The sequence below is a fragment of the Ambystoma mexicanum genome, chromosome 2q, assembly GCF_040938575.1.
Source record: "Ambystoma mexicanum isolate Mex_15411 chromosome 2q, UKY_AmexF1_1, whole genome shotgun sequence".
Classification (NCBI taxonomy): Eukaryota; Metazoa; Chordata; class Amphibia; order Caudata; family Ambystomatidae; genus Ambystoma; species Ambystoma mexicanum.
Genome location: NC_090924.1, coordinates 220605348 through 220629373, shown reverse-complemented (window position 1 = coordinate 220629373; position 24026 = coordinate 220605348). Strand labels below are relative to the sequence as shown.

Here is a 24026-nt window from a genome sequence, read left to right as displayed (position 1 = left end):
TCCTCCGAGGGTTGAGCAGAAGTAACGGAAAGTGTTACATAGGAACTGAGAAAAGCCGCTCGGTAGTCCGTCCTACCAACTACCGAGGGCGTTCGTTTCCCGAACGTCTGGGAGGTACATCTGGGCAGTCTCTCAAGAGATGAGTGGAGGAGCCACAGTATAGACACAGGTTGCCTTCTCTTCTCCTTTTCTTTTCTTCAGCAGTCAAGGGCGATCTGGTTGTTCCTATCTGCATAGGTTCTTCCCGGGTAGATGGACGAGCGGCAGGTGAGGAGGTCGATGGGTGAGTCTCGGGGTAGGAACTGACGTTACGGTTCTTTCTCTTTTCATTTCTCCTTTCAGACAAGCGAAAGTCTATTCGTACCACTGCTTTTATGAGATCTGAGAAAGAATCAGGGCGAGGGATTCTAGCGAGCTCGTCCTTTAGCTCTTCGCGCAAACCTCTCCTGAAGATGGTATATTGAGCCTCTTCTTGCCAGCCGGCTTCAGCAGCTAGTCTTTTGAAGGAGGATATGTAAGTGAGTAGGTCAGAAACACCCTGACGTACATCCAACAGGTCTTCACTAGCCTGGTGAGCGCTTTCAGTGCGAAGAAATGCCTGCTTGAGAAGATCTTTGAATGCTACATAGTCCTGTAATACTGGGTCGGACCGGGACACCAGAGGGGTAGCCCAAGCTAGGGCATTTCCAGTCATGTGAGTGATCATAAACCCCACTTTGGCATGATCAGAGGAAAAGGTGTTCTGTCTGAATGTAAAATGAATATTACAAGCCTCCAAGAATTCTTTGACTTTTTTCTCAGATCCGTCGAATTTTCCCGACACCAGAGGCAAAGGCGGTAAATCAGTGACTTGCTGTTCTCTGGCGGTGACTCTCTGTTGGAGAGCGGTATTTGCTGTTTGAAGAGCTTGAACTTCCAGGTTTAAGTTTTGTACCGCCGCGACCAATTCTTGAAGTTGCTGGGGAGTTGCCATGTCTGTATCTAGGCGTTGCAAGCTATCAACAATGTCTGACGCTGTGGGTGTATCAGCAGGGTTGTCCGTGATGTGGTCCACCCCACTCAAACCCTGAGAGTCTTTTAATTCCCCTTCCTCCTCACCTGATAAAGACGAGAAGTCCAACTTCCTTCCACGAGGTCGACGAGTAAAAGTCCTCCTCTCCTTGTGTAGATAGGGTCTGCCTCGGGAGGAAGCCACCGCGACCCTTTGGGAATGAATTCACGTGGACTCCCCCCCGCGACAAACAAGTGCGGCAAGGGGAAAAGCCTAACGGCACAAAAACCCCTTTGGAGTGTAGGTATCTGATGGTGCGGAACGCGAGGAATATCCAAAGCCAGCTGGAATGCGGGATACCGGCAAAACTGACGGTAGGGAGAGGCAATCAAGGTAGAGCGGGGGGGGAGGCCAGAGAGAGAAACTACAACAAGTAAGGTAAGAGGAACGAAGGGAAGAGAGCAACCGTGCCCGAGTACAAGAAGGAGCACCGGTATGAGAGAGAGAGGACAACAGGAGGAATATAGGATAGGAGCGGAACTCCGCTAAGCGAGAGTACTGTGGAGCGCACGCAACGAAGAAGAATTCAGAAGTTGCAACGCTCCGAACCGCCGAGCGTGAACCGAGAAGTACACACAGCGGCGGCCATGTTGGAAAGGACTAGAACGTAAACAGCGCTAGTGAGCACAACGTGGCGGCACGGTCTGACGACCGCCATGTTTCCACCTCTTCCATAACCGCCAGAACCCAGCGGTTGTGACAGACTGGGACAGAAGCACTTCCCATCATGACTGGGACAGAAGCATCCCCCATCATGAATAGCACCCCCCTCCTGACTGGGACGGAAGCATCCCTGTCATGACTGGGACAGACACCCCCCACCCCCATCATGACTGGGACAGAAGAAACCCCTTCATGACTGGGACAGAAGCATCCCCATCATGACTTGGACAGAAACACCCCCCATAATGACTGGGACAGAAGCACCCCCTTCATGCCTGGGACAGAAGCACCCCCTTCATGACTGGGACAGAAGCATCACTGTCATGACTGGGACAGAAGCCCCCCCCCATCATGACTGGGACAGAAACAACCCCTTCATGACTGGGACAGAAGCATCCCCATCATGACTGGGACAGAAACACCCTCCATCATGACTGGGACAGAAGCACCCCCTTCATGACTGGGACAGAAGCACCCCCTTCATGACTGGGACAGAAGCACCCCTTCATGACTGGGACAGAAGCACCCCCTTCGTGACTGGGACAGAAACAACCCCATCATGACTCGGACAGAAGCACCCCATCATGACTGGGACAGAAGTATCCCCGTCATGACTGGGACAGAAGCATCCCTGTCATGACTGGGACAGACACCGCCCCCAATCATGACTGGGACAGAAGTACCCCCCATCATGACTGGGACAGAAGCAATCCATCCCTGTCATAACCGGGACAGACCCTCCCCCCCATCATGACTGGGACAGAAACACCACCTTCATGACTGGGACAGAAACACCACCTTCATGACTGGGACAGAAGCACCACCTTCATGACTGGGACAGAAGCGTCCCCGTCATGACTGGGACAGAAGCACCCCCGTCATTACTGGGACAGACCCCCCCCCCCATCATGACTGGGACAGACCCCCCCCCATCATGACTGGGACAGAAGCACTCCCGTCATGACTGGGACAAAATCATCCCCCATCATGACTAGCATCCCCATCATGACTGGGACAGACACCGGCCCCAATCATGACTGGGACAGAAACAACCCCTTCATGACTGGGGCAGAAGCGTCCCTGTCATGACTGGGAGAGAAGCACCCCCATGTCATGACTAGGACAGAAGCACCCCGTCATGACTGGGACAGAAGCACCCCCATCATGACTGGGAAAGAAGCACCCCCATCATGGCTGGGACAGAAGCGTCCCCATCATGACTGGAAGAGAAGCACCCCCCGTCATGACTGGGACAGAAGCAATCCATCCCTGTCATAACCGGGACAGACCCTCCCCCCCATCATGACTGGGACAGAAACACCACCTTCATGACTGGGACAGAAACACCACCTTCATGACTGGGACAGAAGCACCCCCTTCATGACTGGGACAGAAGCACCCCCTTCATGACGGGGACAGAAGCACCCCCATTTTGTGCGATGTTGCAAAGAATGCATCATCACACATCTTGCTTATCCGTGTCTTTTTGGACCAGTGACATGGGATTTCTTCGGAAATGCATATTCCAATTTCCTTTTCAGTGTGGAGGGACGGTCGAGAGGACTTTTCGGACTTTTCCACAAAGGTGTATCAAATTATTTTTTCAGGTCATTAAAAACGACCCCTCCTCTGCATTGGATGCACTAAACCTGGGCAAATTGATAAGGTAACTTGTGCGCTGCCATCGGATCAGTGTTGTGTGTACGTGCACGTTGGGGCCGCTGCCTTTGATCACAGTATTTGTGCAGATAGTCTGAGCTGGCTCCCAGTACAAAAGAGGAGTCGCTTGGCGTGAGTGTGTGTAACGTCACAGCTGCTCTAATTTCCATGTTTGTTTTTGTTCCGCTATAGCAACCACTTATCCAAGCATATTTGCGGTATAGGTTGTTTCGAAACCTATTGGACGGTTCACATAACATTTTGCCCACTTTTGGTTTCCAAGTGCACATGCGAGCAGAAACAAAATGCCAAAGCGTCGCCTGTGGGTTTATTTATAAAGCGTAAAACTGCACGCGCAAATGCGTCGCAACTGCACTTTTGCACATGGCTGGGTTGTGGGTGAAATAACTGGCCTGCCCGCTCAGGGGCCAGCTGCAGGGAGTGCAAGGGGGCCACCGCAACATGCTTTACACAGTGCCCATTCAGAACACGTTCCTTCCACTGTGACGGTTATTGACATAGGGCTGGACATGTAAGGTCCATGACCGGCAACTCACACACTGCACCCACGGAGGTGAAGAGATGAATTACCCTGCACCCAGGTGGGTGTAAGTGACCAATGTATGTATGGGTGTTTGCCACATGCTGATGTGCAAGGGCGGCCTGCTCGTAGCGTGGCCCTCCATCTGCACGCAACCCCCCCCCTTTGAATAACTGTCCAATCACAATTTGCTTCTGCCCCTTAAAAACGAATCTGTCAGAAAGCCAAGTACAGGGATGTCATCATAGCCTTTCAACCTTTTCAAACAAAAGGGGCCTCGAGGCTCAGGGCCCACCCCAGCAACTGCCCCCATGTGGCCAGGCGGCAGTCTTGTAAAACATAAATATATACCTTTCTCAATTTTTGTTCTGGGGTTTAAAATGTGCGCTTTGCAGCACTCTAATTACATGCTGCGTTTCCTGGAGCCCTCCCAGCCGTCACTTCCCACTGGCTTTGCAGAAGTGTTATCACCTCATTGCCATCTAACACTGGTTCCTCCACATCAGCCACTTGCTGACAAAGAAGGGTTTTATAGCTCTTCAGTGGGCATGTATTGCTTAAAATCCCTGTTGGCTGGCCGTCCCGTGATAATTGGCGACTATTAACCATATCTTTGTTGCCTTCGTATGTACGCACCGCAGAGGTGCCTCATACAGTTTTCGATCTAAGCAGGGGTCCCCCAACCATAATGTCGAATTGAGCCCCCACACATCTTCAGCCGGACCTGGCCAAGTATCATGTTCAAAATCTCACCACAAGAAATAAAATCCTGCATGGCCATCGTTCACACCTTCTCCAAAAATATAGTCAATGACTACACTCGACTCCTTAATTTGAGGTCAGTAAAATGCAGAGGAAGAACACTGCGAAAGTAAGACAACCGGAGGCCAAAACTTCTTAACAGGAAGACAAAGAGTTTGGAACTTTTTTTGAACTCCTTATCTAATCATAACTTTTCCTTGCCCTTTTCCACAAAGCGAGAAAAGCATGTTTTTCAGGCAACATAACCTAATCCCCACAGAAACAATCCCTTCTGGTCATAAGCCAGGCGATGCAAAGCTTTGGATATCCGAGAGTGTACTAGCAAAATCTCCTAATACTAAAACACCAAGGCATCAAATTCTTAAGACACCTTGATTTCCATGTTTGTGGGATTTTTGAAGCGTTTCAGGTTATTAGTGGAAGGGTGCCAACAAAAGCAAGTGGTACAGTGAAATAGCCAGCCTCTTTACTTTCCACCAACCAAATATCCTGCATTACAGGTGGAGGGCGATGCATGGAAACTCACGCTCTTCAATGTCTCTGTAGGGTTTAATATAGAGTATCACAGGACACTTCAGAACAAATTTAAGATCCGAATGGGCCTTGATATTAATTTCCTGCCTACACAGTCTAAAAAGCTAAATCGTCTAAAAGTTAAAATTGACAATTGCAAATCACCCCATATGCCGATGCAAATTCCGGTACTTCAGGATCCACTGTTTCCCTTCGACATTTAGGAAACCCTTTGGAAAATCGACAAGAAGCGTGGGCTCAACAACTGAGATGATACGCAACTGTGCCCCAAGGTGTACCAGCTGAGCAAGACATTATTCAACTTGAAAATCATCCACTGTAGTTAAATCCTCAGAAAACTCCACAACATAAATGAGGAAACCAAAGCATTTGAGGGGTTTTTGCTTACTTTTCTGGGAGTTCTTACAAACTCGGCAAATTCAGATTTCTCGCATACAGCCCCTCCCAAATGTTGTTGGGGGTCTAGGGAAATAAGGGTACGGGCTTTGCCGTCTGTTGTTTTCTTGGGCATTGCTTACATGCCCAGGCTCAACATGCAGTGAGTAATTTCCAGACAAACCCTCCTTGTGCAGAAAACACCTCCTTTTCCAGCTATTTTTCATCTTGGCGCTGAGCCCACAGAATATAGTGGAGTCGCATGATACATTCAGTCCAATTGTACACATAGCTCCTCCACCTTCTCCTTCTCATGCCTTCCTGAGCATCTTATCTATCACTCACCCTCCTCCCAACTATCTACCCGACTTTGCTGCTCCCTACCACTACTGAATGTTCTATCACACTCCTCCATTGCCTCTCTGACAGGCAAAGCGTTTCAACACCATAAACTATGGCAGGAGCCACTATACAAATGCAAGATAACATAACATGAAACTGTGGAACACCGAAAAGTCTGAACAACACGGGCCCAATGACATGCTTTGGGTCCTTAAGCACTCTGTTTAGATGCACAAGCTTTGGATTGTGGTTAAAAAACAAAATCCTTCTGGTAACTATGACATTACTGAAGAACCCCCCACCCCCCCACCCCAAATAAATCAAAATTGTTTTAGTGTGCTTTTCAGGGAGCTGTTGCAAAAAATTGGCACATTCGGACTTATGACTTGCAACCCCTCCCAAACCATTGTTGGGGGCCCTAGGAAAGTAAGCAGAAGGGCTTTGCCATCTGTGTTTTCTTGGTAGGGCTTCAACATGCTCAAGCTCACATGACACGGTGGAAGACTCAGTAGTCTGACCAAAGTTGAGCCAATGACATACTTTGGGACCTTGTGCACTCTCCCCAGAAGCAGAAGCCTAGGATTTGGTCAAGCTAAATAAATAAATAAATAAATAAACTCCATTTATGAAAGCCACCAGTTGTTTCAAAGGATGAGCCACCTTTCTCCCACCAATTGCACCCAAATATTCCTCCCTTTGGTCAAGAGAGAGAACACAACTTAATCAAAAGAGGAATGGCACCTCTTAATGAAAGGAAACAGGAATGTGCCCAGTGGCAGAGTGATGAAAGGATGTGAGGGGTGAAGCCCCTTGCCTTTGAAGACACTGTGCCTTGGCCTTCAAAAGAGCTGCCATTTATCTTGAAATTAGTCGACACAAGAGCAGCAGAAGGTGAGTCTGCAGTAGTGTGTATGCGTGTGATATTTTGCTAAGTGCCGGCACTAAGCTATATCATCTAGGCCCACACTGCTTTTGAAGTGCTACACCGTGTTATCTTATGCTACACCGTTTCATGTTGTAAGCTGTAAAAACATGTTTTTGATGTCCTGTTCTGCTTAGATAAATGTGTTATTTTCCCACAGCTAAATGCATGTTTACTAAAATCTACCTGAGTGCTGCTGTATGGAGTGGGAGGTATATGATGTCAGTTTTATTTTATACTAGTGAATTACCTCAGGTTATATTAGGTTGAGGTTATAATGTTTTGCTCTAAATGGCTAATTTTCAAGTGCTTTTGAAGCAAACTTCAGGTAGCAACCCCTAAACTCGCAAAAAAAAAACACAGAAAGGTAGACCAGGAAATTGAATCATATAACTAGACCATATACCCCTATTCTGACCTATCATTCGCATGATGTCGTCTATTAAAGGTACACAGTAATTTCAGCCCAGGGTGAGAAGCTAGTCAAAGGCTGGATTATGTAGATTACGTTTCTGAAGCGTCCAGCCTCAGCCTAAGAGGATTCCTGCCTTACAACAATTGCCTTAAAGGACCTAGCAGGACTCAGGAATCTCCAGGAAGGCTGGACTGGGCGTGTGCTCCCAAGGAAGTCATGCTCAAAATCCCACTGTCAGTTAAATCTGCCCATATTTCCTTTGAGATTTCCCATGTATAGAACCTGACTGTTCGTGGCCTAGGGGAGTAAGTAGAGGGACTTTGCATGCTGGGGTTTCTTGGGCATGCTTTTCTACATGCTTTGGCTCACCATGATACTGTGGAAGGCTCAAAATCTGGCCATAGACAGGCTTTATGTCCTTAACCACTTTGCGCACAATCCGATAGTTTCAGAAACCATGACACAAATGAGGAAACCAAAAATGGTGAGGTTGTTTTGCCCGCTTTTCGGGAAGCTTTTGCAAACTTGACAAATTCACATTTCTGACATACAGCCCCTTCCAAATGTTGTCGGGGTCTAGGGAAGTAAGCATAAGGGCTTTGTTGTCTGTTGTTTTCTTGGGCGTTGCTTCAACATGACCAGGCTCACCATGCAGTGTTTTCCAGACATACCCTCCTTGCACAGCAACATCTACTCTCCAGCTATCTCTCCTCTTGACGCTGCACACCATAGAATTCAGTTGAGTCCCATAATAAATGTGGTTGATTGTACACATAGCTCCTATACGCTTTCCTTATCATGCCTTCCTGTGCTTCTCATCTCTCCCTCGTCCTCATCCAACTATCTACCCGCCTTTGCTACTCCTTACCACTACTCTATGTTCTATCATACACCTCTTTTGCCTCTCTGACAGGCAAAGCACTTTGATACCATAAACTGTGGCAGGAGGCACTAAACAAATGCAAGATAACCTAACATAAAAGAACATTTAGAAATAGTTGTTTTCTTATAGCAGAAGAAATCTGTCCAACTCTTGTATCAAATGAAACATTTCTCCTTGCCAGTAAACTTTGTCTTGATCTGCATGCCATAAATGTGATGACCGGAGTTCAACACTAGCTAATTTGTCCAAATAAAAAATGGAGCTGCTTAATGGCCAAGTTAGTGCTGTCATGTAACTGACTGTGATCAACAAACTAGCCAGCCCCAAATATCCTTTTAACAGCATCTTTATTAAGGGAAAAAGGTACACCGGCTGGCCAAGTAATATTAACCCTCAAATACATTTTGGGATTCTCTCTTCCAAATCTTTTCTCTCTTTAGTCTCAGGGAGATGACCCCCTTCTCTGGGTTTCTCCCCAAAACCTTATTTTTTCTGGTCATCAATTATGGCTTTAGGGTTCTACACATTCTTCTCTCCTGCTCACCTTTGTGGGTTTTATAGGTTTGGCCAAACCCTTTTTCACTCCCGGCAGTCGTTGTGGGCTTGTGTTGTTCCCAAACACCTTTTCTGCTCTTCTCTAGCTGCCCCCTGGAAATTCCCCCTCAGACCATTTGATTTTCCCCTGCTTGAACAAGGGCATGACTTGCAAAGCTGTTCACCTCATTTGTTTGGCCAGCTGACCACATGCTTTTATTGATTGCTTGATTGTTTATTTATTACACACTTATACACGTGTTTCAAAGCGCAACCATGCATGGGAGGACAAGACATAAGGAGGACAAGACAAACAATCTTGCTAGGCATGGTACATTCACATCATGCAGTGCACAGAACAGAAAGTGCGTGGGGGGGGCAGTAGGGACCAAGTGCACCCAGTCCGGTCGGAACATGGTTAAGTGCAGGGAGATACCATTCTCTAGGGTCGTAACCGAAGTGCAGTAATGCTGCGGCAAGCATACAGCCAAGGGGCAGTGCAGGAGACTGGCGGGGAAAGAAGCTTAGGACCTGTGAGGCTCTGAAGGTACACAAGCAGCCAGTCAGTGAAACTGAGCAGAAGTAGTGGAGAGAGAGCGGGAGAGCAGAAAGAGGTGGTTAGGAGGGGAGAGGAAGAGAGAAGGAGGCGGCTAAGAGGAAAGTCTTGAGGAGTTTCCGGAACTTAATGAGATCAGGTTCAAGACGGAGAGAGGCTGGGAGGTTGTTCCAGCGGGAGGCACCGGCAGTGGATAAAGTTTACTCCCCCGCGAGTCTCTGCTTGGAGAAGCGGCTCACCTGCAATGAGTTGGAGGCAGACGAGCGGAGGGCTCAGGAAGGAGAGTATTTAGGGAGAGAGTGTTGCAGATAGAGTGGGCCCAGGCTCCAGAAAGCCTTTTGGACAATGCAAAGGGTCTTGAACTTTATCCTTGCAGCCCCGGGGAGCCAGTGAAGGGATTTCAGTGCCCGAGAGATGTGGTTGGTTCTGTTCTGGATGAGTAGAAGAGGACGGAGGGTAGAAAAGGCAAGGTTGAGAAAGAGAGACTGTTGCAGTAGTCCAGCCTAGAGAGGACCAGGTTCTCTGGAAACGGTAAGCCTCTGGAGGAAAGTGAGAAAAGGTAGGATACCTCTGAGAAGCTGCAGTTGGTAGTGGGACTTTTTAGAGATGGACGCAATGTGAGACGAGAAGGAGTGAGTGGAGTCGAAAATGACCCCCAGATTTTTTGCATCATTGGTAGGTGGAGGCGCAGGGCCAAGGGAGGCTGTATAAATACAGATTATTCACCATACCAGCCTGTGCCTGGTTTTGGAAACATTTCTTCGGCGAGCACATGTTATGCTCACTATGGCTCCTGTATACAGCTTCTGTGCTCACATTTTCTTGGAAGTTACTACCTTTTGCCTCCATTTTAAAGGATTGTCCATGCATCAATACATTTATAAAACTGCTACTCAACTCTTCGCCCATGGTCCCTGGGGATAATGTTGCCACTAATTAGTAAATAAAGCCATGTAGTCTCTTGGTAGTAAGTTCCTAACACAGTATGCTCGCCTGTGCCAAATTATATGGGGCCTCATTACAAGTTTTCCGGTATCCTGCTGGTAATTCCGGCGGGATACTGCAAAACTGCCCCTATCGTCTCTGCTGCCTGATATCCTGGTATTACGGTGATATTACGTGTGGCGGAGATACCGGTAAGTTCCCATTCCATGGGGTCACACAGTGCCCAATACTGGACTGGCCTATAGGATACTCTGGAGATTTCCCAGTCCCGTCTGCACCATGGGCTTCTTTTCTATGAGTACTTTGATTTTCTGCTCTTGTTACCCTCTCTCCCATGCACCCCAACCCTTCGTCCCGTCTCTCCACATTAGTATTTGGACCCATATTTCCACATTTGCTTGTGGGAGAACCCCTAACCCTACTCACAGGGCTTGCCCTTGATTACATGGTGTAATATGGAGCCACTTTCAAAAACATTTCCAGGGCCACTTTTGGTTTCCAATCCCCCACTAATGATTGCAGAATTAATTTGCTGTTAGGGGCCAGATCTACCGGCAGGTCAGGCCTGCCAGTAGATCTGTGCCCCCCACCAGCAAACTTGTGTTTACCCGGTCCGGAAAAAATGCCGGTGCCAGAATTACCAGCATTTTCATCAGCATTTATTCTGGACCGGGTGCCCCCTAAAGAGCCCAAAGGTCTGACCCATCCACTTACACTTTCAAAGGCAGAGTTTTGGGTCTGGGTGAATGTGGATGATGGAATGGGAGTGCTGGGGGTGGGGCTCAGCATGTAAAAAGCTTGTCACTTCAAGAACTCGGATGATATTTTTAAGCTGCGAATGATGTGGTGCAAAGAAAGAAAAGCGTTCTCATGTTTCTGGCTTTGCAATAGTTTTATCTTAGACAGTAGTCCATGCACTGCATTGGGAAACTGTCCACTGGCACAAGTGGGACTCATGACAGAAACCCTGCACAAGTGCACGGTCAGTGATCACTTATGGAGAAATTGCCCCGTCACAAATGCATATTCGGTCATTGCATACTTGAACCCGGGCAATGGCTGGCTGACCGAGTGCAAAGACTGTGCTGCATTTTCAGTAGGGCAAACAATACTCTAGTGCAAAAATGCATTGAAAGAATGTTTTGAAATCTAGGGCAATGTTTGCCTTAGGGCTAAAACTGTGCACAATGTCACTTGGGCCAATGCAGTTTTAGGAACGAGGTCCAGGTTCCCCAAACTAGACTCCCCAGCTGATGACATCATTGGTCTCAGAACCATTGAAACTGCTGATGGAAAATGACACTGTTTGCAACTTTCCCTCCATCCAGTTCAATGGAGCCCCCAACGTGTATGTCTATGTTTTGGTATCTTGGCTGTTTTGTGTACGGGTGAGACCTTTTGTAACCTCACTCACTTGCTGAACTCATTTATGTTGGGGGCACTGGTCAGTCACTAAGGCAACCGTGCATGGAGAGTTTGTTTCCCATTTGGATTTTCCTGCATTTTAACTTTTTTTTAACTTTGTCTTGCAATGTCTTGTGTGCCTTTATGATGTCCTTAGGACAGGCTGGTGGAGGTGAACCATGTTTTCCTGTTATAACATTTGTACTCGCTTTTAAAATACTCTTATTGGGAATTGGGCTTACGTTTTTACTCCCATAAAAATTATTTTACTCCCAATTTAAAAAAATAGGGAGTATAATATTCCCACTTCCAAATCTTATCTGAAGCACGAACAGTCATAATGCTATTTTATGGATGATATATTTAAAATGGCTGCTGCTCATGTTTTACAGCCTGTCCTTTGCCCAGCTTGCTCTTTGGCCATCTTCTTGGCCTCGCAGGCTGTAAACGACCAAATGAAGGCACGCACTTTCACAGGAGCCAGCCTTGGATTCCCGACCAGTGCTTTGTTTACTAACTGATTAGAACTGGGCTCGGGACTGTCTGGTCCCAATTCACTTTTCTGTCAGTGAATGTCTATTGCTGTGCAGATGTATCTGGCATTAGCACAGTCCTTCCTGTTTGCTGGGTCAGTGGGCTAATGCATCCATTACAGGGTGTTTGAACTCATGGTTATAGGTTCAAATCCCAACTGTTCCACTCAGCCCTTCATCCTTCCGAGGTCGATAAAATGAATACCATTAAGTTGGGTAACAATAAACATCTGTTATCTGTCAATAGCGCCAAGATGCCCCTTGGGGGCTGGACGTGCGCTCTACAAATACACCTGTTCTGTTGTTATGTTATGTTTGAATGGTTCATGTCGTTCCTATTGGAGGGTATGAGTAACCCCCAGCCTACATTTTGGATAAGAGGAGGAGGACTGGATTCAATCTGAAGGGATCTGCGTGATTTTTCCATCACGGAAAAGTCAGCGACGGAAAAGTCTGCATGAGAAATGTACGCACCACAAAACGTTTGTACATTTCCCATGCGAACATACATTTAAAACCCCTACAAACCCACACCCCCACAACACAACCACAACAAACCCCCACCCACACCCCCAACTTACCCCCATGCACACCCTACTTACCTTTCAAGAAGCGCTGTGTCCCTGCGGCGCGGGTTCCCTTTCACTTCCGTGATCGGGTACCGCCGCAGGGTCCTTTTCATTTTTTTTGGGCAGCTGCAGGGGTTTCCGCCTGCAACCCCCGCTCACTATACTGGATAGTAAAGTGAGCGGGATGTTGCGGGGGACACCCCCGCTGCCCCTATTTCTATTTTTTTGTTGTTTCTCAGGTGTGCTGCTGGGGAGTCCCCCGCAATCCCCCGCTCACTATACTGTGTAGTGTAGTGAGTGGGGGACATCCCTGCAGCCCCCGTTTTATTTGATTTTTTTCTTGGTTGTGCTGCAGGGGTGTCCCCCGCAACTCCCGCTCACTATACTGTATAGTATGGTGATTGGTGGGTTCCGGGGGACACCCCGCAGTCTTTTCTTTACCATCCTAAAATGCATGCCACCAAAGGTTTGAACTTTTGGTGTTCGAACCTTTGGTGGCATGCATTTACAACCTTTTTGTATAGGTCGGAACTTTCGGTGCGGTCATTTTGGCCTATACCAATCTGAATGTCGCCCATTGCAACCAAGAATCCAAAGAGAGAAGACAGCACTGAGAAGAGCCAGAGGACTGTAGCTGGTGGCACACAGCTTGGCCAAAGCCAATTACTGGGGATCATTTGCGTTATCTCACGGGGCTAGGGACAACATTTTTTCAGTTCCTTCCAACTCTAGACTGATGGGCAAAACCTGTCTCATGTCCTGCTGCCTTTAGTCGACTTCCATGAGCCTCTACTGAGGAGGAACCTCTGCTGATGGTGACACTGTCCCAAGTTGGAGCTCAGGACGATTTACAGTTTGTGGCTTCAGTTTGCCATGTGCAGCCGCTTCTCCCTACATTGTTGAGGGGGCTGTGTCGAGCAGGGTTTCCATTGTCACCATATCCTGAACTCGCTGACCTCTGAACAGAGTTTCTTTGCTACCTCGTCTCGCCTGCCATGTCTTGGGGGGCCTCGTGGGAGAAGCACCAGTCCCCATCCAAGGTTGGGGTCCTGTCCTACTGGAAGTCTGTTTGAGCCTCATCTACTTGCAGGATAAGGACTGCCGGCCAGCTGGACCCAAACCTGACACCTACTGCATCTACTGCCCCTGCAACCCCTGCATCTCCTGCGACCAGACACATAGTGTGAGTGAGTGGCACCCAGCTTACCTGGGGATGGTTGTCTTCAAAATCTGAGTAAAGGGCCTTAGTGTACATACCAATCTTGTCGCCCTCCCCGCTTCTCCCTTAGGGATTGCGATAGCGTTGTGGCTTATGATTCCCCCCTGGGTAAACCCTAGAGTTTAAGAACTGGGAGTGTACCCCATGTGTTTTCTAAACCTATTTGTAACATTAGTTATTTTACTTGGGAAACATGGTGACCTATTGGCTTAGGCCAATTCCTGCACAGTGGAAATTGTAGGACTTTGTGAACACCATCGAAGGTACTTATGTTTAGACTGAACTCCTTCAACAACACTGGTGGTTAGTGAAGGTGTCACATGGCTGAAGTAACAAACTACTGACACCAGAATGATTTTAATGGATTTTCTTAACCAAAAGAAAAGCATAAGACTTGTTTTTATCTTATGTTGACTTATACCAGGCACCACTACTACCAAGGGGCAGTTTGCAGGTGCTCTTGTGGCTCTGCAAGAAAGAGGACAGGGTTGGTCAGTGAGGGCGGAGGGATAAGATAAGTCCTGGACCAGGAGAAACTGACGTCTGTGTGTGTTGCGTTGCAGATGGGTTGTTTGCGAGCACTGGCTTGTTGTATCCATAAGGATGAGGCCCAATGTCTGGGTTGTTGGTTGTATGTGAATGTCTGTTATGTTGGGTGTGTGTTTGTGTGTTTTTTGTGTACATGGGCTGGAATTTAAGGTTGTGGTTGAGCCCACTGGTTTGTGTATCTGTAAGGGTTTGGCCCAGTGCCTGGGTTGTTCATTGAATGTGAATGTCTGTTATGTTGGGTGTGTGTTTGTGTGTTTTATGTGTACACTGGCTGGTGTTTAAAGTTATGGTTGAGTGCACTGGCTTGTTGTGTCCATACGGGTACGGTCCAGTACCTGGGATTGTTGTATGCAAGTGTTAGTTATGTTGGGTGTGTGTTTGTGTGCTGTTTGGATAGCCCATACGTGTGTAAAGTACAAGGAATGTGTGTAGGAGGGGAGCAGGAGCGTAAGTACATTGGGTACTTACATTGGGTACTCTCAATGTTTTTCTCGGTTGTTAATCTTCACAAATCTATCTAAATGTTACGCATGGCTAATCTTCACAAATCTAATGTGACACATGTCTAATCTTCACAAATCTATCTAAATGTGATGCATGGAAATGTGTTCAGGATGCCTGCATCATAAAGACTATTGAGAGATAGCATTTAAACTCAGGAATATAAATGAAGGACAGCAGACAAAAAGGAATTCAAAACATTCCAGCCAGGAAGGTCTCCTCTTTAGGTCGCTCTAGCATTACTTCTTCTGGGGACCACACAGCCTCACTTCCTCTTTCTGGATTTAGGGCTTCCTCCCCTTCTCTCTGTTACTAATACCCCGTTCTTGCGGGGCTAGGGGGCTCGGCCCCTTATTTCTTTTTCTCATGGATATGGTGCCCTGCTCACCTAGTGATAGGGATATGAGGCCGTGCTCACACTTCCACACCTAGTGATAGGGATATGAGGCCGTGCTCACACTTCCACACCTAGTGATATGGTGCATTGCTCCTGCTGCCACACTCAGGAATATGGTGCCCTGCTCATTAATGTCCACCCAGGGATAATGTGTCCTGCTCACTCACCCAGGGATACAGTTCCGTGCTCACTCACTCTTCACTGTAGCACACCCCTCTTCTGGATCCCAGGGGGCTTTCCTCTCCTGTTGCACATCGCCTCTTCTGGGGTCAAAGAGACTCTCTCTTTCTCTCTCTTACCTCTCCCTTCTCTTTGGCCTGGGCTATCTTTGTATTGGTCTTAAGAGGCTCCCATACCCCCTTGCTGGAGACCACTGTTCCTCTGGGGTCCCAGTGGCTCACCTCTTCCTCACAGGAGCATACCTCTCTTCAGGTGGCTCTTTTCCCCCTCACTGGAGCACACCCCTCTTCTGGGGTTGAGTGGTTCCTCTCCCCTCACTGGAGCACACCCTTCTTATGGGGTTCAGGGGGCTCTTCCCCCACTCACTGTAGCACAAAATGCATACCCCTCCTCTGGGACACAGCAATCTCCTCTACCCCCACTAGAGCAGGCCCATCTTGTGAGGTTTCTGGGGGCTTTTCTCACCCTCACGATAGCACACCCCTCATCAGGGGCATACTAGTTTCTCTTCCTCACTTGAGCACATCCCTTTTATTGGCTGAGAGCTCTCCCCAACCCCCCAATTCTGGTGCTCTCCTCTCGTCAGCTCCCAGTCCAAAAGCTACTGTTCTGGGTTTTGTAGCCCCAGTTTTAAAGCCCTCCCCATTCTCCCATTGGCTGAGGCAAAGGTTTGAATTGATTGGTTAATTGGCTTCCTATTTCAAGCAAGGGGGAAAGAAGTCTTTAAAAGGCTTGCCACCATCTTGGATTTCTTTTATTTTGTTTCCAAGTGCTGGAGCTGGTGTTTGTCGTCTGCTCTGCTCCTGCTTTGCCGCTGCACAGAAGTGCGTTTTGTGGGTTTCTGGTGTTTAAAATGCAAGCCCAAAAGACAGGAACACGTCTAATAAGTGCCCACCTGTGCAAAATCGTTTTCCCTTTGGAGCAGGGGAAGGAAATATATCTCCTCTTAAATGCAGAGGAGGGAGAAAAATATGCTCCTGCACACATGTTGCTGCTGAGAAGCAGGTTGGAGTTGGTATATGTTAGGTTTTTTTCTTGGAGGATCGTCAATTGTTAACTAAGGGAGCTCCCAGGATGTCCTAGTTTTCCCCACAGAAAATCCCCCGAATCCCTGAAATGCACTCCAGAATCTGCTCTGGATTTTGGATCTCAACCTGGTGCTGCTTGGGGGATGCAGTCCCAAATACCCTGTTTCTTTAAGACCTGGTAGTTTATAACTAGTTTCTCTCTTATGGGGTTTGGGAATAGGTCATAGCTGGTCTTGTCAGTTTTACTCCCAGGCGGACCAGGGACTGGACGCGATGCTGGTACTGTGACTGTCACAGAAGGACTGCTTCGGTAATTGGTAACTGCCTAATATCGCTGAAACAGGTTGTTTTATATTGTGTAACCACTTTTTCTCTCACCATTTTCGTTGATGCGGTTGCTACTTTTGCTCTGCTTTATTGTTTATAACCGTTTGTTAGTGTAGAATGTTGTGCAGTCCCCCTTTGCGGCTAGTGTGTGCGAGAGTGTGTGTGTGCGTGCGTGCGTGCGTGTTTGTGTGTGTGTGGTATGTAGTATACTTAAGTATTACCTGTCTGCCTTTTTGGCCTGATAGAGTATTTTTACTTGGCTAGCTCCAAGTGTTGTTAATTGTACCTACACACCAGAGCTGTGATCTCTTGACTCTGCCTTAGTGCTCAGCCTATGCTGCCAGGAGAGAAAGTTTGGTAAGAGGAAGTATGAAAAGCCCTAGCTCATCCACTAGGTTGGTGACTCCAAACCCCCATACAGTGGTCATTCCGATCTCCCTCCTAAAAGACAACATCAAGGCCTCTGTCTTTTGTGGTGGGGAATTGACTATTAAGTTGCCTTTGCTTTTTGAACTCGAAAGCGCCACTTTGCAAAACAAAGCATCATCGCTACAAAAATAGATATGAGGAAAATGAAAAAGATTTCTTCATTAAAGTTACATTTCATTATAGATGTTAGTATATGTACCATAAACCGTGCAGCAAACATTAGAAGTTCCCAGGGCTTCTCGATGAAGACAAATAATTGAGCAAGTCTCTGCATGTGGAAGCTTGGGAAAAAAAGTTTGTTTGCTTAGAAAACCAAAACAATATGCTATGAAGCGAAACATGAATTGTGCACTATTTATGTACTGTTATTTTAAAAATATATATATCTTTCTTGAAACCATGTCTTTATTTTTCCCAGCTTTAAGAAATGCTGCATTGCGTAATGGAAGCTTAGGAAACCGGCCGACTGCTCCATTTAGAAGCAATGTTTATCAACCGACTGAGATGGCAGTGGTTTTGAACGGTGGGACTGTAAGTATAAAATGTCCTGCCCATTTGTTGCCCACTGGAGCATGAGAAATGGCTCCCTTCGGGCTCGCTGTCAGAGAGCATGCTGCCTGCTTTGCAGAAAGCTTCGATTGACATTTTAAATATCAGTAAATAAGCAAGGGGCAAGGATTACAGTTTCCACACTTAGAAAGTGCACCTCTGAAAAACACCCTAGCCAATTAGAATTACTGCCTGCTTGGTCTGAATGATGCAATTTGTGATCCAATCAATTTCTACGGCAAACTATCTCCAACACAAATGATGACACCAAAAATATCTACAGCAGTAATATGAACATACACTTAACATCTATCGTAAGATAAAATTGACATGAAAATAATTGGCTAATCACAGCATCAAACACTTTCCTACAAATAAGAATAAGTGGGCACTTCTTTTGGCCACTCTTTCCAAAATGTTAACATGTAAATGTACTCTGGTTAGTGGAGGTTTGTGTTGGATGTATTTTTATTGTCTGTATTATGAAATAGAACGCTGCATTTTCGAAAAGTCTTAACAGTAGTTGAATTAGTACCCAATGGCGCATTCTGCATGCCGGAAGAAAGACTACTATGTTTGATACTTGGCACAAGTTTTAAATGTAGCTAACACACAGATCAGTAAGAGTTCCATGTGAAAATGCACCCCGTGAAAATATTGCTTCAACAATGTTGCCAGGGTGATAATATCTCCAGAGCAAAAATCTCGCAAAGCAGCCATGTTGTTTTTAAAGCCAGTACTCGCTTCCGGCGTATTATAGGAATGGGTTAATTCACTTTTCTAACTCCAGTCCGAGCCTATTCGGCGGTTAGTGCTGGATGGTGTCTTTTCCCCAAAATTTGGCTTGGGGGTATTTTTCTCTAGCTACATTATTACTATGGCAATTTTTTGCTGGCCACATTATTGTTGCAACATTTTGTGTTGACAACATTTTCTCAGTAAAACCTTTACCGGGTAAGTGTCTTCCATGATTGGGATCTGTGTACCTACCGTATTGTGCTGACTGGGGGGAGAGGGGCAGAGTCCAAGCAAAGTCTTTTTCCCATTTATTTTGCATCAGCATTTGATGTGCTCTGCACCCAGCCTATTGCAAAGCGTTGCTTGCTGTCGGATTCTGAGCAACTCTTTCGGGGACCCTGTCACCTGCATTGTGGGTATCCCACAGGCAAATGATTGTGTATTGTCAGATTTGAAGAGAGCATCCATGCCCCCATGATATTTTCATGCGTAGCTACATGCATCAAAACCATCCGTTGGCATGTGCATATTCTCATGTACATTCTCGTTAATCACTTGCTATTTTCACGCGGAAATGGGGTGTTGACAGCGACCTATATGATTACTAGATTCTTATGGCCTCATCACGAGTTGGGCTGTAGCCCTTAAATGCGGTGGTAAAGGTATTACAGCCGCATTTAAGGGCTGGCCCTATCACGAGTTGGGCGCTAAATGGGCTGTTTTACCTCCAGCCTTTCTCTGGAGGTGAAAATCCCCTGTTTTCGGCTGTATTACCGCCGGCTGTATTAGCCCGCATAATTAGCGCTGAAAATGCCCCATTGAATCCAATGGACCCAATGGGGAATGGGGATTTACCGTTAACACCCAAGTCGTGATCCGGCGGTAATACACCCGGACCGGTCGGTGCTAGGGCTATTACAGTCGGCGGTATTACAGCCGGGAATACAGCCCAACGTGATGAGGCCCTTAGTCTGAGCCGGTGGGGTTCAAAGCTAGTACTCAGAATCAAAGCACGTGTGTGGGGTGTGTGTGTCTGTGTGTGTGTGTGTGTATTTGTGTAATTAGATCTTAACTTTCTCTTCAGTCAAGGAGACCTGTTGTGGATCTCCATTGTGGTCTATTCCATGATCCCATTCTATGTTCCGCAACAGGCAGTCTCTCATTTGATAGTTGTGGTGTTGCTTGCTGTCCAGCTCTTCTGAGCCATGTTACAGCAACAGCGCATGAAAAATGTAACACACAACTTCAAAAGTGCTTGTTGTCTTGTGGTAATAGCAAATGGTCATGCTGGGTGTGGACGATTTTCTGCGGTGCTTTTCAAAATTGTATCTGTCTAATGGCATTAATAATGCATCTATTGAAGATCTCTAACGGATCTCAAAGTAGTGATTTCGCATGGCTTTGGGAGTGGTCAAGATGCATGGTTTATGTGTTGCAAATATAGCATCCGTTGTCAATGGTCCGGAAAAAAGTGAGTATTCTTCTCTTGAATGAATGATCTCGGGTAGGCTGTTCTTGTGTGACTTAATTCAAGGAAGGTCCTAAGTTACTACATTATGTTTGTATTTTTCACCTCCACCAAACACAGTGGAAAGCACATTTTATCTAAAACAGCCCCCGAGTATCTCCAATGCCAGTTCTCCCTACGGGCATGGCAAACTATTTCTTACTCGCAAGAGTACATACCCCTCACTAGTGGAGAGTGCACATTTTCTGGCCTGCATATACCAGGACCATGACATAACCGGCAACCTAACTTCCCCGCTTGTTTACTTTTTCCAATATAGTTTCACTTTCAGGATTTTGTAGTTTTCAGTGGACATTTATTTGGCCGAGTGGTTTACAATTCAGTACAATCGGTCTTAGGAGGATAGCTCAGGGGAAACGCAGTCGCCTTGGAAGCAAGATGACACAGAGCAACACGGGTTCGATCCTGGGGTCCGGTCTTCGAAACCTCTGGGTATTAAGGGCGTTATGAATAACCATTTACAATTACAATATATTTGCCGAGGGGTCATAACTGGCTGGTAGCACTTTCAAAAAGTCAATAGTAAATTCCATGTGGTAGCCCTGCAAATGTCCTAGAACACCACCCAACCAAAAAGGAAATCCAGTTGCTTGAACTCTGGAAAAATGCAAGTTGTAATGCTTATTCGAACCTGATTCGGGCAAACAATGTAGCCTTGGGCAGTATTCTTTGCAGCCCTCTTTGTGATAGACAGGGCAAGAAACATTCCGGATCCTGCTCAATTAAGAGACAATGGTCACAAATGAATGCCTGATCTCTGTGTGATCTTTGGATCAGCTGCTTACTCCGGATTCAGGTGTGGTTTTGCCAACATTGGAAAACAATAAGATCTACAGGTCTTCTAATAAATATGCTGAGTAAATCTGGTTAAGTGTAATATCCGTCCGAATCCAGTGACCAGCGACAGTTAATGTGATTGAGTGAACATACTATTATCAATGCGTGGCAATTAATGGGGATTGTAAGGAGTCGCCTGCTCGATCAACTTTGAAAATAAGCCCTACAATTTCATACTTCAACAGTTAAACACTCATTTATAAAATGTTAAAAACTTGAAAGAAGAGTGAAGGTCAAACAAAGGGGCCCATAGAAAATGAAGAAAGTGGAACGTAGGAACCAGTTCCTACTGGAATTGCAGAAGATGATTGGCCATTCGGCAGAACCCTAGATTCAAAGTGACCATCCCAGGTCTCTTTTTGTGGTCCTGCATAGTGCTGTGAGATTGATATAGGAATGTTTGGCACTACATACATCAACTCATTTTCAACCACTTTCTAAATGTTGTATACGGGCACAGATCCCTGAGGCTTAAGTAACCAAACATCTTCTGCTTTATACAGTCAATGATGGATCAGCCTAATTTATGGCAATTTTTCCCAGAGGAACCACCTCTGTCCTTCTTAGTGATGGACATGCGTTGACAGTAAGGAGAGGAAGGAGATATCGTTGGCGATATTTTATAAAGTTTCTCTTGGCAGAGTTAAAATGTATATCATGGCATCCTTCTCTCATCTGGCTCTGCCTGTTCTTTGTCCAATAAAGCTAAAAAGAGTTGAAATTCCCACTTTTCCCTCTCCTCTTGTGGCATATTCTGTGTTGAATTCCATAGGGATCTGCCCTTAATCCTACATTATGAATCCCTGCCTATGCCCAATGGCTTATCAATTCATTGCATTTGCTAGACAGTTTTTACCTTTGTGGGCACTTCTCAAATGATGAAATGTAGGCTGGCTATTAACAGTTCTGTAATGCCCCTACAACAGATGTCTGTCTTTCTGCTACACAGGGTTGGAGACAGGTAACATTCGAAACATTGAACGGCAGTAAAACTAACCTTATTACCTTTGGTGTTGATAAGAAGTGGTGGGCCATCATTGTACTAGCCAAGCTGCTTAGCAATTTGCCCAAGTTTGATGAGAAGCTCCCTACTGAAGCAGTGTCAACCCCCTGATTCTCCCAGCTATGTATCTTGAAGCATATACACCTTTTCTTCCTACTTCTCTTTGCAATTGGTTGGCTTCTGCGCATATGAACTTTTGATTGGATTATTGCTACAGTTCATACTTAGTTTGTCTTGTCTATCTGTTACGGCACGGCCTAGGTCTTCCGAACGGGACTGCTTACCTTGTGCTAAACATCCACTAGGCAGCATTTAAAAAAAAAAGAAGTGTTCATTTATAAAGCGCTCAATACCAATGAGTGGTTTCTAAGCTCGGGATCGGGATTCAAACCTGTGTTGCGCTGTGTTGCCTTGCTTTCAAGACAAACGCATTGCCCCTGAGCTATCCTTCCTCCCCAAGTATCTCCCTCCTGGCCTTGTTAGACTGCAAATACTTCTAGTGACTCAGTCGAACTTACTCAATACTTTCTGTATAATACACATAGGGTCTGATTTACAAAAGAAATTTCAATGAGACTTCCCCATGTTAAAACGTTTTTGTAAATCAGGCCCATAGCCTTTTACAATGCTGGTTTATCCTCTCTGACTCCCAGATTCCAGTTAAATAACCTTGGAACTGTCATTTTACAGATCCATAGGATTAGGCAAAGGGGGATAGAAGGCAGTATCTTTTATGGTTCCAATCTCCAATAGCTGGAATAATCTGCCGAAGGAATTCAAAAGATCAGTGCCCAGAAGACCTTTCAAAAGCATTTGAACACATGGATTTTGTAGTCGTGCCCTCTACATCACTGGGAGTGCCAATTGCCATGCATCTCTCCCCTTAGCAGCAGGATACCTTTCAGCAATAATGTGTGAGCTAAAAGAGTGTATAATAGAGCGTCCTGTGATGTGGGAGCCTTTTTGGAACCCAGTGAGCCTCCAGTGACACCCCTCTTCTTGTGGAAGCATAGATTCTGCAGAGCCGTCGCATATACTTGAGCACATTGGTGTAGGGAACGTGCTTTTCTTGGCAAACAGATGTAAAGGGGTTCTTGTAGTCAGACCTTCATTTTCGGGGTTTTCATTTTTGCGATCATGTAAGTGGCCTTGTTTTTTCATTCCCAAATAACTTTCTTCTATGGATTTGTCTGACAACCTCTAAAGAACCTTGCAACAGAGTTGGAAGATCCTAGCACCCATGTGTTTGATGTACAACCAGCACAGACTTTAAGCATTGGAAGGGAGCCAGTGTTTGGACTTGTAGCAACTAACCCTCGAAAAAGATTGATTTCCAGGTCTAAGAGCGCTTCTGCTCCTCCCTCCCACTTTCGTCAGCTAGGAGGAAAGGAGAACTTATGTTTCTAAAGGTTATCTTTATGAAGATGGCCTGTGCCTTTGATTTAGCTCCACATCATTGACATGTCTAGGGTGGAAGTTTCTGCCCAGAGGATGTCTAGTGTCCTTGGCCGATTGGCCCAGAATGCTAAGCCAGGGGAACCAGAAAAGGATCTTCCCCAATCACAGATGCAATCATTACATGGCTAATAAATTTTTTCTGCATCTCTAGTATACATAACAGAAATCTTGACCCACGGAACATGTCGCAGAAACACTGTTCCACAAAACAACTCTTTAGAGACATTATATTTGTCTCAGTAGCTTAAAGACTGTTGTTGCCAATCAACTTTCTCTGTTCCCCCATGTCTTGCTCCTTCTTATAATAGGTTGCTGAGTCATAACGTTCACAAATATCACTTCTTTTGCCTCATAAATCAGTCATATCTGTTAATAGTTACAGCAATATTTGATATTCTCATGTCCAAGCACCATCCGTATATCCTTTTGAAAGCTTATGATGAAGATTTGCATTCTGTAAGAGAGGGCTTGTGGAAGACACTTCTCTAAAAGAAAAAATATTCCTCTACTACAAAGCTGGTTCGGTTCTATGCCAAATTTTCGCTTTTTGCAGGTCACCTAGCAAAAATACTTTTTTTCCGGCCGATTTGAGGCG

The 24026-nt window shown here is 46.1% G+C and overlaps 1 protein-coding gene across 2 annotated transcripts in view; it reads left to right on the top strand.

The window, feature by feature from the left end:
- GPRC5B (G protein-coupled receptor class C group 5 member B) overlaps window positions 1-24026 on the top strand; it is a 307339-nt gene that overhangs the window by 180844 nt on the left and 102469 nt on the right. For both annotated transcript variants that reach the window (XM_069647166.1, XM_069647167.1), the window contains exon 3: window positions 17737-17849. In XM_069647166.1, coding sequence (XP_069503267.1) covers window positions 17737-17849 — 113 coding nt within the window. The remainder of the gene's footprint in view (window positions 1-17736; window positions 17850-24026) is intronic.